This window comes from Cibotium barometz, chromosome 32 (genome assembly GCF_041138505.1).
Source record: "Cibotium barometz isolate CiBa-2024 chromosome 32, ASM4113850v1, whole genome shotgun sequence".
NCBI lineage: Eukaryota > Viridiplantae > Streptophyta > Polypodiopsida > Cyatheales > Cibotiaceae > Cibotium > Cibotium barometz.
Genome location: NC_141077.1, coordinates 39398425 through 39415877, shown reverse-complemented (window position 1 = coordinate 39415877; position 17453 = coordinate 39398425). Strand labels below are relative to the sequence as shown.

The 17453-nt window shown below is 37.3% G+C and overlaps 1 protein-coding gene across 1 annotated transcript; it reads left to right on the top strand.

Annotated features, from left to right (window-relative positions):
• Positions 1 to 922: 922 nt before the first annotated feature.
• On the top strand, positions 923 to 3370 carry LOC147620187 (trans-cinnamate 4-monooxygenase-like). Its single transcript, XM_086772382.1, has 4 exons — positions 923 to 1940; positions 2103 to 2209; positions 2360 to 2514; positions 2702 to 3370. The coding sequence occupies exons 1-4, from the start codon at positions 1114 to 1116 to the stop codon at positions 3137 to 3139; spliced, it is 1527 nt and encodes a 508-aa protein (XP_086628508.1). The 5' UTR covers positions 923 to 1113; the 3' UTR covers positions 3140 to 3370.
• Positions 3371 to 17453: the final 14083 nt, after the last annotated feature.

Here is a 17453-nt window from a genome sequence, read left to right as displayed (position 1 = left end):
GGAACCTACCTTTTCCCAATCTTGGGCACATGGTTTGAATGAGGTTTGATGTAAGATAGAGATTTGATCATGACAAATGTGCTACATGAATGCAAATTTAGAGATGGTGGCATACTAAGTGCATTTTTATGTGTAACTCAATTGGACGAACCCACTATGTTGATAGGAGTGTTAGGAAAAAACCATATATATTGTATATTTTAAAAAAAACCATATATATTGTATATTTTTTGGGGGAACATAATTATAACTACATTAATAAACTATATTGTATATTTTAAGGGTATGATTGAAAAAATTGGTTGCAATTTCAGGTTGTCTTGACTTTAATGGTGGAGATTTCCAAGTTGCAAACATTGCTCCAAAAAAACCCGGGTTTAGTGTAATATCACCTTCAAATTTTAAAAAATACTTGCAAATTTATAGCTTGAAGGTGCCAATACTTGCAAAATTTGAGGGAATGTAGTACAAATACCTTCAAAAATTTAAAAAAACTCTTCATTGATAATTTCTTAATTTTATATATGAAGGTTTTCCAATTTTTGAGAAAATAGTTTTTTTCGAGCACTGGTTGCAAAGTCCCCCATTGATGTGTAGGTTTTTTTGAAATTCTTTAAAGGAAAACTAGCAAAGGCAAGTTGCAAAGCCCCCATTGATGTGAAGCCCCCATTGAAATTCTTTAAAGGAAAACAAGACGTCTTGCTCCATTTGTAACAGCTCAATCCCCATTGATGTGAGTGTGTGTTGTTTGAGACTAAACACAGGCTAGAGATAGTGAACTTGGAGCTTTGAAGGGTAAAAGGGGAGGCCAAGTCGATCAAGAGACTAAGTCAAAACCTGCACAGAGGAGAACGTGTGCATGCTGGTGTGGCAATCAATGCATGCTCTTGTATATATATTTCTCATTTCCCCTTCTGCATCTACTTACTGCGCTTACCCCAGACCTGCCACGCACACATAAGCCTTCTAGCCCTTTCTTTCCTTCTTGTACACACATCTCTGAGTTCCATAGCCATAACCCACAATCAACTAAGCTTCCATAGCCCCTACCCCCTCTATCATCTAACCAGCCTCTCTTGTTAATTCAGAGCTCAGTTCTGGGCCTTTTTGTCCATGGAAACCCCCAACGATGTGACTGGTTCAGCCCCTTTCATCAATTTCAACACCTCCTCGATAATCCAGGCATCTCTTGCTGCCCTGATAGGGGCTCTTTTACTGGTGAAGTTGGTACAGAAGCTAAGGGTCAAGCTACCCCCAGGGCCATTCGCATGGCCAGTGGTGGGAAATTGGCTACAGTTCAAGAATGGGCTCACACCACAGAACCTAGCAGAGCTAGCCAAGAGATATGGGGATGTGTGTTTGCTGCAGATGGGGCAAAGGAATGTGCTGGTGGTGTCATCACCAGAGATGGCCAAGGAGATCCTGCAAACTCAAGGAATCGAGTTCGGGTCAAGGGCGCGAAACCTAGTGTTTGACATGACCACAGGCAAAGGGCAGGACATGGTGTTTGCAGACTATGGTGAGCACTGGAGAAAAATGAGGAGGATTGCCACTCTGCCCTTCTTCACCAACAAGGTTGTGCAGCAGAGCAGGTATGGATGGGAAGAAGAGATTGCCGTCGCCATCGCTGACATCAAAGAGTTGCCCGGATCCACCACATCAGGCATCATCATAAGAGATAGACTCCAGCTCATGATGTACAACATTGTCTACAGAATGATGTTTCAAAGAAGATTCTCAGGGTTTGATGACCCCCTCTATGTGCAACTCATGACCCTTAACCAGGACAACCACCACCTTGCCCAGAGCTTCAAGTACAACTATGGAGACTTTGTCCCCTCCTTTAAACCCTTCCTCAGGGGTTACCTTAAGGCGGTCTGGGAGACCAACCAACGCCGACTCGCCTTCCTAAGAGACGCCTTCCTCAATGAACGCAAGAAGTGAGTCTTCCTTGATAGATCTCTGCAACATGTCAGGGTTTTCTTTGTGTGATTAGGGAAGTCCTACTTTGTGATGGGCTTGTATGCATTAGAGGTTATCCTTTTCTCATCAGCGTTTTATAAGTAGTGGCTTTTTTTTCTTTTTTGGCTTAACCGTGGCAGACAAGCAGGGGAGAAGATTGGAGTTGACTTCTTCCTTGATGCCCATCTTAAAGGAGAAATCAGTGAGAACAGTGTGCTCTACCTCATCCAGAACATGAATGTTGCAGGTATGGTGTTTTTCCATTGATAATCAATTCTCATTAGTAACTCTAATTTGTGCAAAGCTTGCTAATTTCAAGGTTTGATGCCAATGGTTTTGTCGCCAATGGCGGGTCTGAGTAGTCAATTTCAAGATATCTTTTTTCTGGTTGTTACAGCCATAGAGACTACACTGTGGTCTACAGAGTGGGGTATTGCAGAGTTGGTGAACAACCAGCACATTCAGAAGAAGCTTAGAGATGAGCTGAACAGTGTGCTGGGAAAGGGTGTGCCTGTAACTGAGCCCGACCTGCCAAGGCTCCCTTATTTGCAGGCAAGGCATAGTCTTTTGTATTTTCATGTATCTGATGGCCCATTTGATGTGAGATCATTATCATGTATTTGATTGTTAAATTTCTCCTAAGCATACTTGTGTGAAGATTGCTCATGCTTTCTAGCTTTTAAAGCATTTTCATATGTGTTCATGCTACCTCTTGACAACCTCTTGATGCTTGGTGCAGGCTTTGGTAAAGGAGATATTGAGGATGCACATGGTGATCCCCATGCTGTTGCCACACATGAACTTGGAGGCGGCGAAGCTCGCGGGGTACGACATACCGGCTAGGTGCAGGATTCTGGTCAATGCATGGGGCATAGCCAACAACCCCAAGTACTGGGAGAAGCCAGAGGTGTTCAATCCAGACAGGTTCTTAGAGTCCAAGATTGAGCCCAATGGAACTGATTTCAGATTCATACCATTCGGGTCGGGGCGAAGGAGCTGCCCGGGCAGCATGATAGCTTTGCCGGTGCTGGGACTTGTGTTGGGCGGGCTTGTGCAGGCCTTTGAGCTCCTCCCACCTCCAGGTGTGGACAAGGTTGACTTGAGAGGGCTTGGAAGCCAGCTCAGCCTCACCATTGCCCTGAGGTCTAGGGTAGTGGTGAAACCCAGGGACATGTGAGAAGCACCTCCTTCTTCATGACACATTCTGCTTCTGCTTTTTGCTTTTGCTTTTTGCTTTTTGCTTTTGCTTTTTGCTTTTTAGAGGAGAGCCAGCGGTTGCTTGTTGACCCAAAACAAAAATAGCTAGTTTGGAAGTAAGTGTGATGATACCCTACTATTATTATTCACGCTTCTCTCTGTAAATAATGAATTATGAGCTTTTGAAATTTTAAGCCTTTTCAGTTAAAAATTTGCACCAAAAATCTGCATAATTTGTACCAAAAAAAAAACTGCGAGATTAATTTCCTTTTATCTTTTCACAAAAATGATTTTCTATGCACACGCGTATGCACGGGTACTTGTGTAAAATCAAAGAGAGAGTGAGAGGGGAAATTCTAACCTTTCTAATTAATTAAAATTTTCCTATCCTAATTAATCAATTGATTCTAGTTTTTCACACATGGTAGGTCCCTATTTGGATGAGATTTATATGGAAGTAACCATTGACCAAGGCACGATACTTATTGCACTTAATTTTCCTTAGATATACCATTTTTTTCCAAGCCTTATATGACTCCTTTTTAAAATAGGTTGAACCAACATTTTCTTCACCTTTTCACTAGAATATAACTAAATCTTGAAAATTCTAGTGGATCCTTTTTTTCTCTCTTCTAAGATAGATTTTTCAAAATTTGAATAGGTGTAAAGTGACTCTTGTCTATTTTTGATCCTTTCAAAATAGACTTGTGAAAAGTCACTGGAGGATTTTGTGTGATTGAGAAGAAATTTTCCTTTAGGTTCCAAACTGCGCGAAAGACTTGTGAAAAGTCATAGTGTAGGATTGTCAAGAGGCATACAAGGAAGAGATGAGAGCATAGGAATTATAGTTTTGCTTGTCTACTAAGTGAAACATGGACTCCTATTGTTTTTTATATTACCCACAAGAGCATATAAATTATAAAGTTGATTGTCTTTCTAAGTGCAACACAACCAACCACTTCATGCCAACAATGGCTTCATTGCTCTAACCATAAAAGGTGGGTGGTCACATAAATTAGGTACACAACTATACTTTCCCATCACATTTGCAATGGATGGTGCCTTTGATCATAGTCACCCCTTTGCACATGGTTGCTTGTATTGTTGTTTGATAAAAGCATGATGGTGTACTTAGGCACGAGCCTCTAATATTTGATTGGTAGAGGCCATTGCATTTTTTTATCTCATTTGGTTGCCCATACCTTTTAACATCCTAATCATCAATCATACTAGTACCTTATTTTTGGTGTGTAAAGGGGTGAGTGCCCATACTAGTACCTTATTCATAGGATCATGCTTAAGGCATGATTGTGTAATGAAGAAAGATTTTCGCATAAAAAAGGTTAACAATTTTCTATCTTTACTTTCTTTTTGATAGAGCTGGAGGTGAGTTTCTTGTAATTTATATTTTATGAAGTGGGTTTTATATTCCCACGAAAATTATGGAAGTTCAAGCTTCATTATCAATGGTATAATGACAATATATCGACAATAATATAGCAATGCCACGCACAAGCGTGCATAAATAATATGTACAATCGTTTGGCACATGGCCAACAAAATAACTCATATAAGTAATAATAATCTGAGTTGATATAGACAAGATCCTCCATGTGCGACACACACATTGCTCAAACGTAAACACATTACTTGTTTCAATTAATTGATATCACAACAATTAATCCCAATATGAAACGTTGATAGGCATAAACATAACATACACTCACCACTTGTTACACTTCAATGAGAGTATCATTATACACCATCTAGCATGGCGTGTCTTACCACTTGTTATACTTCAATGAGCATATCACTATACACATCATCTAGCATGGCATGTCATTTGCATAAACCACTTGTTACGCTTCAACCATGTGTAGTTGTCTATCATAGTCCACTTGTTTCACTTAGACCACACACAACCATCAAGCAAGGCACTACTTGTACACTTCAATAACATACACCCGTCAAGCATGGTCTCAAGCTATACCAATAACTCTTAGGTAACTAGTATATAATGTGGGGTCACCTACGATACCAATTCACTAGCATGGCAACCTCCGTCCGAGCATCCCCGTTCAGCTAAAGGGTAGACATTATATAACATACCTCCTGCCTGGATAAGCAACTGACCTTAGTTGTGTATTTACTTATTGCAAACAAAAGAGATCAATGTCTTATAATATACGAATTCTATTATCTTCTCTAATTATGTTATAGATTGACACTGTATCAAGGAGTTCTATGTGTAATAAATTCTACTGTCCCATACCACCAAAAATTATCCCACATAAATCTAGTGATAAGTATTCATCAGAATCCTTCACAATGGATTAATCTTTGTGTCCCATATCACAAGACTAATATGTAGTGAAAAATTTATAAAGCATAGTTCAAGATGGAAGGGCCAGTTCCTTCAAGAAGTTCTACTTTTGATACATAAAAACTCTTAAATAAAATTTAATGTGAAAATGGTCAAATGAAATGTATTTGTTACCTTAGGATTCAGAATATTTATTATAGCTAGAATATTCGTCTTCGTCATCATCGATCATATTTATCTGAATTGAAATATGCTTTAACTTGCGTGGATAATTCGATGCGATATGTCCAATCTCATTGCACTTGAAACACTTCTTTGAATCATCTTTATTAGCTTGTTAAGAATCATCAACCTTGGTATCAATACCTGTGTTATTGCCATTGAGGAGTTTATCAAATGATTTTGGAAAGGTTTTAGACTTCAAGAAGGGGTGTCATTGCTTCCTTGGGAATGCCATTTTTCTTTTCACAATTTGGGGCTAAGAAAATAGCCGAGCTAAGAGAGTGCGGTCAAAATATGTTCACTTTTGATCGAATTGTGGGTTTCAAACCTGCTATAAACTACCTTCTTTGATCCTTGGTGCGAACTTTCTCAATTACCCATATTTGTAGCAAATTTTGCCAAAATCTATCCACATAAGTGGATATGTTAAAGAGATTTCATTAGATTATTTATGGTAATCGTTAACCTATGGTGAGATTACAATGCTCATTTTAAAAAATACGTGTTTATGTGAAGAGGCATGTGCTGCCACGGGACCTCATGTACATCTTGAGATTACAATGTTCATTTTCAAAAGCACGTGTTCATGTGAAGAGGCCCGTGCTATCACGGGAACTCATGTACTTCTTGAAGAATTAATTTAACTCACATACACATCAAGGAATAAAGCATAGACTTGAATCAAATTGACAAGATTTAAGCATAAAATAAAACATGAGATAGAGTAGACATCACCCTCAACACACTATTAGGTGCAATCTTCCCCCTCATGTATAAAGTTCCTACTTTCATGATATGAATATTTTGACAATTGTATTCAAAATATAGCCCAAGGAGCTAATAAAAGTTGTGCGTACAAAATAGGGCTTGCATTTCCACGTTTACAAAAATAACTCAAGCACTAGAGCTTGTTCACACACTAAGTGTAAAATAACCAAAACTCTTCTAATATATATGCTAGTAATATAGCAATGGCATGCACAAGCGTGCATAAATAATATGTATAATCATTTGGTACATGGCCAACAAAATAAGTTATATGAGTAATAATAATCTGAGATGATATAGACAAGATCCTCCATGTGCGACACACGCACTGCTCATCACCTATCTCACAAACGTAAATACATTAGTTGTTCCTATTAATTGCTATCACAATAATCAATCCTACTATGAAATGTTGATGGGAACAAACACAACATACACTCACCACTTGTTACCCTTCGATGAGAGCATCATTATGCACATCACTTCGACCACACATACATAGTTATCAACACTACTTGTTACACTTCAACAACATACACCTATCAAGCATGGTCTTAAGCTATACCAATAATACTAGGTAACTAGTATTTAATGCAAGGTCACTCATAGTACCAATTCACTAACATGGCACACTAGCGTCCGGGCGTTCCCGTTCAGCTAAAGGGTGGACATTATGTAACACGTGCATAAAGATTTAGGCTTCAAGTTTTGGCACTACCCCATGGTGAGACCAAATACCTTGATAAATTTTATTGTGGGTGGTCATAGTATGTCAAAATATTAATGTAATATCTCTTAGGATGATAGAGGGCCAAGATAAGATGATGATGATGAGTTGATCCATGAGTCATGACTGGAAGGTTTATAATCACGCTCTTCTGAGGGTTTCCAATTGTAAATCCTATCTTCTGAAAGAGATAATGCATAGACTTTGACTTTGCCGACATAATATAAACAGCAATCAATTTTATGCAAAGGCAAAATTTAGTTGTTTACCTGAAAATAATGTGAAAGCAAACTATGTATCAAAAATGGGAGAAAACTCTTTCTAAGCATGGTACACAACCAAGTTATGTATAGGAAGCAATTCGTTATGGATGGCCATTATCACATAGACCAAATCTCTATTGTTAAGGATGATTATCACAACATTCCATTCATTACCAAATAGGGTGCTCATTAATGATGTTGTTTGAAGTGTAGAGAGCACTTTGGGCACCAATTAAAATTGTTAAATAAGTTTCTATGGTTTTCACAAATCTCTCTCTCTCTGTCTCTGTCTCTCTCTCTCTCTCTCTCTCTCACACACACACACGCACAAATCTCTCTCTCTCTCTCTCTGTCTCTCTGTCTCTGTCTCTCTCTCTCTCTCTGTCTCTCTCTCTCTCTCTCTCTCTCTCTCTCTCTCTCACACACACACACACACGCACGCACACGCACACGCACACACACACGGCACGCGCGCGCGCACACACACATGCATGCACACACACGCATGCACACATGCACACACGTGTATGCACGCGCACACACATATGTATGCACACATGCACACACACACACTCGCTTCAAATTAGAGCAGCAAGAATAGAAAAAACGACCACAACCACATGGCAGTTAACAACAACTGGTGGACAAGTAGCTCCCTCTAGTACTTGACATGCTACTAGCAATTCTTATGGAGATCCAAGGATTGGAAAACGATGCCCCTTTTGTAAATAATAAGATTAAGATACACCAAAAAATTGAAAGAATCCATCTTTTAAAAGTATCTCATTGGGATGGGGTTAAGTGACCTTACGAATCCATTGTTCAAAAGTATCTCATTGGGAGGGGGTTACTTGATCCTGTGAATGTTGACGCATCATAGACCCTTTTAAGCTTAGGGAAGATCTAGTGATTCTAGTGTCTTCTTTTCTTTCTGATGTCTAGGAGTAGGATTTTGGAGATATGTTATGGATCTCATACCATACACCTAAATCTTAGTGTCTTGTTTTCTTTTTGATGTCAAAGTAGGATTTTGGAGATGCCCCACCACGGACCTCATACCATACACCTAAATATTAGTAAAGGTTTAGGTCATTGCATATTTGGTGCCAAATGGGGAGCTCAATAACGATGTTGTTTGAAGTGTAGAGCCCTTGAGCACCAATTAATTTTTTTGAATATATTTATATAATTTTAATAACACACACACACACACACACACACACACACACACACACACTTACACACACATGCTCACATGCACACGCATGCGCATGCATGCATGTACACACACATTCAATTCAAATTAGAGCACAACTAGAGTAACCACAAATGACGTGGCAACTGGCATTTTTACAAATAAAGCCCTCTATGAGTTGACATGCTACAAGGGATCCTTATGGAGACCTAAGACTTGGAAAGGATGCCCCTTCTGTAGAAAATAAGATTAGGATATAATTAACAATTGAAAGACCTCTTTGAAAAAAATATCATGGAGTCTTTAGAGGAGTTTATGTGACCATATGAATTTCAATTATGGACTCCATATATATCACACACACACACTCCCCCCCCCACACCCTTTCAGCTCCCTAAACAAGTTCATTTTTCTTGTAAACTTTGAGGTAACTTGTTTGGTTTTTTTTGGCAATCTTTGGTTCCATGGGTTTTGCGTGGCACTTGGCGTGTCCATGTCAACATATGACATGGCATGGACATACATGCTATCATGTGCACCATGGACACACATACATCATCCACATGATGGCCATGCAGGATATCATAGATCATTGCCTTGGATGTTCCATATAGCTGGAATGGGCTCTATGTGATCTGCTCTATGTGATCTCTATATTCTCAATTGTCTAGGTGTGGTATGCATGACAGTCTATATGTCTTCCACATGGTTAGAATAATGGGCTCTTTGTGATCTCTATATGTGCAATCGTCTAGGTGTCGTATGATAGTCTATATGTCTTACACATGGTTACAATGGGCTCTATGTGATCTCTATATGCTCAATTGTCTAGGTGTGGTATGTATGCCAGTGTATATATCTTACACATAGTTAGAATGGGCTCTATGTGATCTCTATATACTCGATGTCATCCTGGTGTTATCTACATGGTGTGTGTATTATACATAGTCGAGATGCGTTGCTCAAGATCTTCACATGCTTAGTATTATTGTGGTGGGGCATGTATGGTTAGGAAAGGATGCATGTGGCATTTACATGGTCAATATATTCTTGTGTGGGTTGTATCGTCTGAATGCTCTAAATGGTCTATTTGTGTGGCCCTATATGTGCTTTGTATCTGGTCATTACATGGGTTGTATTGTTTGAATTCTCTAATTGGTCCATTTGTGTAGCCCTATATGTGCTTTGTATTTAGTCATTGTGCATGTTTTATGAATGGGGGTTTCAAGTGATTTATATGCTATACATGTGGTCCTTAAATGGTTCATGTTTTGTCCTTGAGATCCATGGGGTACATGTATTATTAAATGGGTTACACGTGATTCTTATGTGCTTACTATGGCTATGAAATAAATCCATAAATTAGATTTAAGGCTAAAAGATAGTTATACTATCATAATTACTTTACTATGTCTTATTATTTTCATAAAAATTAAAAATTGCCAGTAATAGTAGACAGCAAAGCTATGGCAAAATTTTTAAGAAATTGATGCATAATTCATTCTTATACATAACGTGAAAAGAGGACTTCCTACCATAATCTAGGATTGAATATCCTAGGCTAAAAGAATGGTTTTTGTCACATTCAATGGAAAACTAATTTTTAAGGTTTATGTGTAATTAATAATTAAGAAAAGAGAAAATCATGGTAATTATATTTAAATGATAAAAGAGGAATTCCTATGACATTTGGAATTCAATCATTTCAATGAGAAAAGAGAAATTCCTAGTATATTGGAATTAATGGATGTTTTATTTAAATTCAAAGATGAATTTTAGATAAATTTATTTTATCTATGAGAAATATTTAAATGATAAAAGAGAAATTCCTATGACATTGGAATTCAATCATTTAAATGGGAGAAGTGAAATTCCTAGCATATTGAATTAATGGATATTTTATGAATTTATTTAATGAGAATTATTTGATGATACATTGAATGCAATGCAAAAAGAGAAATTTCCATGATATTTGAGGTCCAAGAAATTAAATGAGAAAAGAGAAATTTTTAGTATTATTTATCAAAAGTGGGAATATGGGTAAAATTGATTTTTGTAAATCCCATGATTTCTTTTATTCAAAAGAGGAATATCGAATATAATTCATTTGAGAAAATGAGAAAGAATATGGAAATAGTCGTCAAGAAGAAGAACCTTTATTTAGGCCAAGCAATTAGCAAAAATTTTAAAAAAGTCCCATTATCGGTTATCGAAGTAGAAAAAGCTACTAAATGGGAATAGGATGTGGAATGGATAAGATAAGATGTAAATGGGGTGCGATAGGATATGAATGGATGTGATAAGATGAAAATGGGATGTGATAGGATGTGAAGGGATGTGATAAGATGTAAACAGGATGCGATAGGATGTGAATGGATGTGATAAGATGAAAATGGGATGTGTTAGGATGTGATAAGATGTAAACAGAATGCAATAGGATGTCAATGGATGTGATAAGATGTAAACAGAATGCAATAGGATGTCAATGGATGTGATAAGATAAAAATGGGATGTGATAGGATGTGAAGGGATGTGATAAGATGTAAACGGGATGTGATAGGATGTGGATGCATGTGATAAGATGTAAATGGGATGTGATGGGATGTGAAGGGATGTGATAAGATGTAAACGAGATGTGATAGGATGTGAATGGATGTGATAAGATGTAAATGGGATGTGAGAAGATGTAAATGGGATGTGATAGGATGTGGTGTAATGAAAATGAATGTGTATGAGATGTGAAGTAAATGGATGTGGATGTGAATGATGAGATGAGAATGAGATGAGAGGATATGTGAAAGGGTGAGATGGGAAGTAAATGGATGTGGATGTGAATGATGAGATGAGAGGATATGTGAAAGGGTGAGATGGGAAGTAAATGGATGTGGATATGTATGTGAAAGAATGTGATGAAAATGGATGTGGATGTGTATGTGAAGAATGGATGTGGATGTGTATGTGAAAGAATGGATGTGGATGTGTAAGTGAAAGAATGTGATGTGTTGTAAAGAGATGTGATGTGACATGAATATATGGGGATGTGAAGTAATAGATATGAATGTATGAATAGATGTGGGTAATCGTACATGTGAATGATTGGATGGATGTGGATGAATGAGATGAGATGTGTATAAATGAGATATGATGTGGATGTGATGTAATGTGGATAGAATGTATGCGATGGGATGGTGATGAGAATAAATGTGATGGATATGAATGAATGTGATGTGATGGATGTGATGTGATGGATGTAAATGGATGTGATGTAAATGAATGTGATGGACATGAATGGATGTGATGTGATGTGAATCCGATAGATGTGAATGAATGAGATGTGATGTGCAATGGATGTGATGAGATGTGATGTAAATTGGGATAGATGTGAATGGATGATATGTGATGTGAATGAATGTGATGTGAATGAATGAGATGTGATGTGAAATGGATGTGATGAGATATGTAAATTGGGATAGATGTGAATGGATGATATGTGATGTGATTTGGGATAGATGTGTATGAATGAGGCTAGTATTGCACCCGCGCGTTGCTGCGGCCGACCAAGGTTCCAGAAAAGAACTATTCCCTCTCTACAACCATCTCTCTCTCTCTCTCTCTCTCTCTCTCTCACACACACACACACACACACACATGCCCTCTCCCTCTCTCTGTCACGTACACACACTCTCAAATGTTGAAACTCTCTCTCTCTCTCTCACATGCACACACATATACACACCTGCTCTCTCTCTCTCTCTCTCTCTCTCTCACACACACACACACACACATGCACACACTCCCTCTCTCTTCTTACACTCTCCCACACACAGAAGCGCTCTCTCTCTCTCTTTCAATCTCTCTCTCTCACTCACTTACTCTCTCTCTCTCTCTCTCTCTCTCTCTCTCTCTCACGTACACATACACATATGTAAATATATAGTATATACAATATTATGTTTTAAATACATAAACCTATACATAGACACATATACTTATACATATATACATGTATTTAAAAATATAAATACAAACATCGATATAATTTAATTAATTTTGATTAAATTTTAATGTGCGGAGATGGGTGATAAGTTGTGGTCACTTTTAAATATATAGATAGATATATCATACACACATCTAAACACACACACAAACATATACATATATATATATATATATATATATATATATATATATATATATATATATATATATATATACATACATATAGATATATATACATATATATACATATATACATATAGATATATATACATATATACATATAGATATATATACATATATATACATATATACATATATACATATATATATATATATATATATACATATACATACATATATATATACATATGTATGTATGTATATATAAATGTAAATAAAAACACATACACACACATGTATACACACATATACATATATGTTTTCTATTTAATTTATATTTTATTAAAAGATACTTTTTATTCTCTATCTCTCACTCTCTTTCTCTCTCTTTTCACCCTCCCTCATTACATCTCTCTCTCTCTCTCTCTCTCTCTCCAGGTCTGCCCCATCTCACTCTCTCTCTCTCTCTCTCTCTCTCTCTCGCACATTCTACACATAGATGCAGATGTACGCACATGCATGCATATACTCTCTCTCTCTCTCACGCACACACACACACACACACACACACACACACACACATGTATACACCACACATACACTAATCTAAACGCACACTCTCTCCTCCCACACAAACTATCTCCTACGTAGAAATTATCTGTCGTCTCTCTCTCTCTCTCTCTCTCTCTCTCTCTCTTTTCACACACACACACACACACATGTACACACTGCACATACACTAATGAAAACACACACTATCTCCTCCCACACAAACTATCTCCTACATAGAAATTCTCAACCTCTCTCTCTCTCTCTCTCTCTCTCTCACACACACACACACACACACACTCTCTCTCTGTCTTCACGCACACTCTCTCACATAGAAACTTGTTGCTTGCAAATGAAGATCAATACCAGGATGCAACAAAAAAGATACTTAGGGCTCTTGTAAAGAGTTCCACTTTGTAGATGTATGTGGGAGAGGGCTTCACAATAATCCCACATGGGGACTTATGGGAGTTCTAGAATTTTTGTATAAAAGGTGGCTCATTTGAGAGCATGGACACATTGGGCAAACTCATGTTTGAGCTCTCTTGAGACTAGCTCTCCCTCTTCTTCCATAGAGGTGCAAGCTCTTCTCTCTCCCCATCAACATTGTTGTAAGTTCTATTCTTTTGTTAATTCAATGCAATGAGTGATGTTTGTCTCTCTTCTCAAGTCTATTCTCTAGTAAGCATGTTTCTTTGTTGTTGATAGCTTCAAAGTGTGTGTGCATGCTAGGAAGTAAGATCTTGAGAATGAAGGATGCTTTGAGCTTGTGTATGCAATAGCTTAGCTTTCTTCTTGTTTGGATGCATGGAATGAGTGGGATGTTGAGTGATTGAGTGTGGCAAGATTGAGCTTGTGTGTGTGATTAAGTCCATGTCAATAGTAGTAGTTTTCTTCACATTTCTCTCCATTAGTTGGATAAGCTTTTGTGCACCGGTACGGGTCGAATCCCTAGCTCCGAAAGGGATGCAAATCCCATTGGATTGAGCTTAGTGTGGATCGTACTCCTCTTGCTACAAGAGAGAGAGTTTTCCGTCTCTCCATTGGCGCCGCTGCCGGGGAGAAGACTCAAATCCGGTTGAGAGTGTGTGGAAACCACCACTATTTCCTCTTTTGGTTGCAAAACCATTGAGTGATTAGATTAAGTTTGAGTGTGTGATCTCGGTGTGAGTGGATAAGGTTAGGGTAAGAAAAAAAATTTTAAACCCCATTGCGGTTGAGTAATCCCGCCATTAATTAGAATTTACGCACTTTCTATTTTTGTTGCAAGTTGGCGTGAGATAGGTAGGAAGTAGTGATATTGTTTTGTTGTTGTGTTGATTATCATGTAGGGAAGCATCTCCATAAGTGTAGCAAAGAAAATATATATATATATATTTTCTTTGGAAAGGCCGTGGAGGTTCGGAAAAAATAGAAGGCGACCTTTAAAAAAAAAAAAATACACATCTACATCTATATATATAGATATAGATGTGTATTTCTATTTTCTACATTGAAGTGAAACGCTGCATCGGCAGCTGATAAAAGCCTGCAGAGCAGCAGCAGACGGTTTTTTTCAAAAAAAAAAAACAATTATATATATATATATATATATATATATATAATCGTTTTTACGATTGGCTTAGGCGGGTTGAAGAGCATCGAAGTGCAGTTGGCAGCGTTGACGGCGGCAGCAAGAAGACGATTGACGCACAGCAAAAGAAGCGGCCGGCTGGAGGGGAGGCGACGGCGCGGCAGAGGCGTGCAGCAGACAGCCTTTAAAAAAGAAAAAAAAAACCATTATATATATATATGTAATCGTTTTTTTACGATTGGTGTGGAAGGCTGTAGGCTGTAGGAGGCAGCTGCTGCTGGGCAGTCGGCAGAGAAGCAGTCTGCAGCTGACGTGGCCGGCTGCTGCTGCAGCTAAAGGCCGGCGGCCGACAAGAAGAAAGAGACGGCGGCGTTGTGGCTGTAGGAGAAGCCGTGTAGAGCGAAGTCGGCGTCGAGCTCTGCGTTGAGGGAATGTGAGCAGTTTGCAGCGGGTGGCAGCAGAAGCGTTGGTGTAGGCGGCTGCTGACCGATGGTGGCGTGGAGGTGGCGTCGAAGCGGTTGGCACTGAGGAGCGAGCAGAGGAGTGGAAGAGGTGCAGAAGACAGCTCAGAAGCGGTCGAAGAAGAAGGTGGTGAGGAAGCACGTGGAGTCGGCGACGAATGCGGGCGGCGAGCGGCGAGCGGTGCGGATAAGGTAGGTGAATTTTCTTTTTTTTTATTATTTTTTTTAATTTTTCATTAATTTTTTATGTTTATTTTATATTTTTAAATTAAAAAAAACAAAAAAAAAATAAAAATAATATTTTTTTAAAAAAAAGGAAAAAAAAAGAAAAAGGCATTAAAAAAAGACAAAAAAAAAAGAGATTAAAAAAGAAAAGAAAAGAGGAAGAAAAAAGAAAATAGAGATTTTGAAAAAAAAAAATAGTGGAAAATCTTTAAAAAAAAATAGAGAGAAGAAAGAAAGAAAAAAATTTTAAAAAAAAATTAAAAATTAAAAAAAAAATTCTTTTTATTTGTTTTTAGGAGTCCATAGTGTGTGCATATTTTTATTTTTTTCATTTCTGTAATTTTTAGCATATTTAGTGTAATTTGCATTGTTTTAAATTTTTGTAATATATTTAAAAAAAACAACAAAACAAAACAAAAGGGAAAAAAAAAAGAGAATTAAAAAAAAAGAAGAAAAAAAAAACAATTTTTATTTTTTATTTTTTGTATTTTGAAACCATTGTTCATCATTTAAATTTTTGCATAATTAAAGTAGTTTGCATTTTAGAATTTTTATAATTACGTGCATAATTAGTAGATTTATAATTTTTAGATTTGGCACGAAATTCATTCATTTTATTAAATTAAAAAAAAAAACAAAAAACAAACAAACCAACAAACAAACCAACAAACAATAAAAACCAACAAAAGGAGGAAAAAACAAACAAAAGAAAATTTTTGATTTTTTAAGGAGTCTATTATTTTTTGCATATTTTGCAGTTCTTCATTTTTTTTATTTTTTATTTTTTAATTTTTTGCATAATTAGTGTAACCTGCATTTTTTTTAATTTTTGTAACTTTGTGCATAGTTAGTATTTTTTTTAGGGTGATTCATAATTTTGTGTAAATTAAAAAAAAAAGAGTAAAAATCAAAAAAATCATAAAATCATTTTTAAAAAAAAAAACAATAAAAATAATAAAAAAATAGGTTAGATAAGTACACCATACATTTTCTTTTTTAGTTGCCTTTAGTGGTTAGGTAGGGAAAATATATATATATATATACATATATATATATATATTTATCAAAAAAACAAAACACAAAAAAACCAAAAACAAACGAAACAAAAACACATAACAAAACCAAAACAAAATTTTGACCTTATGCACTTGCGGTCGGGACGTCGTGTAGATTCTGCCATAGGACCTAGGGCACCTTCTAGAGTACCTACGCAAGAAAGTGGGACCCAATCGGTAGGCAATTTGGCAGATATTGCTGAAACCCTATCTGAATCCCAATCCGATACCCTTTCCTCTAGAACAACTAGTTCATTGTCCATGGATAATCTAGTGCCGACAAATAGTCATCCCGTAGCCCAAAATAGGACACCCTCACGATCCTTTAATCCATTTGAAGCCGATACCATGGGGTTAACATTCAATGTGAGACTCCAATATGTCTACACAAATGCTCAAGGAGCTGAGATCTTTAGGGACCCACAACAAAGGTACCTTGTTAAGATCGCAGACATATTCTCAGAACTTGATAGAGCACCTCTAGTCAATGACCAGGGTAACATGTACATGGGTGGAGATGGTGTTCGCTATGAAGTCACCTACCATCCAGAAAAGGTAGACAAATTAGGGGAGCTCTCTAAAACAGAGTTTTTGGACATATCACAACTTTCCAGAGCAAGGGAGTCTAAAGATGATTGGCTCATCGAGCCGGACATGCCTGGACCTTCCAATGCCCAATCCTCAAAGCCATCCACCAGAGATGATTTACTTCTTGTAGATCTAAATTTGGACAAGGATAGGAAAGGCAAGTGTAAAATGGATCAGGGGGCTGAAAGTCAATGGGAGTTTGTACGACAAATTCCTGTGACTAAGG

What these genes read in the sequence shown, in the direction of transcription:
- LOC147620187 (XM_086772382.1), top strand. Translation starts at nt 1,114, where the DNA reads ATGGAAACCCCCAACGATGTGACTGGTTCAGCCCCTTTCATCAATTTC. An exon ending in TTCCTCAATGAACGCAAGAA is followed by an intron (nt 1,941 to 2,102) that starts GTGAGTCTTCCT and finishes TAACCGTGGCAG; the next exon opens with ACAAGCAGGGGAGAAGATTG. An exon ending in CAAGGCTCCCTTATTTGCAG is followed by an intron (nt 2,515 to 2,701) that starts GCAAGGCATAGT and finishes TGCTTGGTGCAG; the next exon opens with GCTTTGGTAAAGGAGATATT.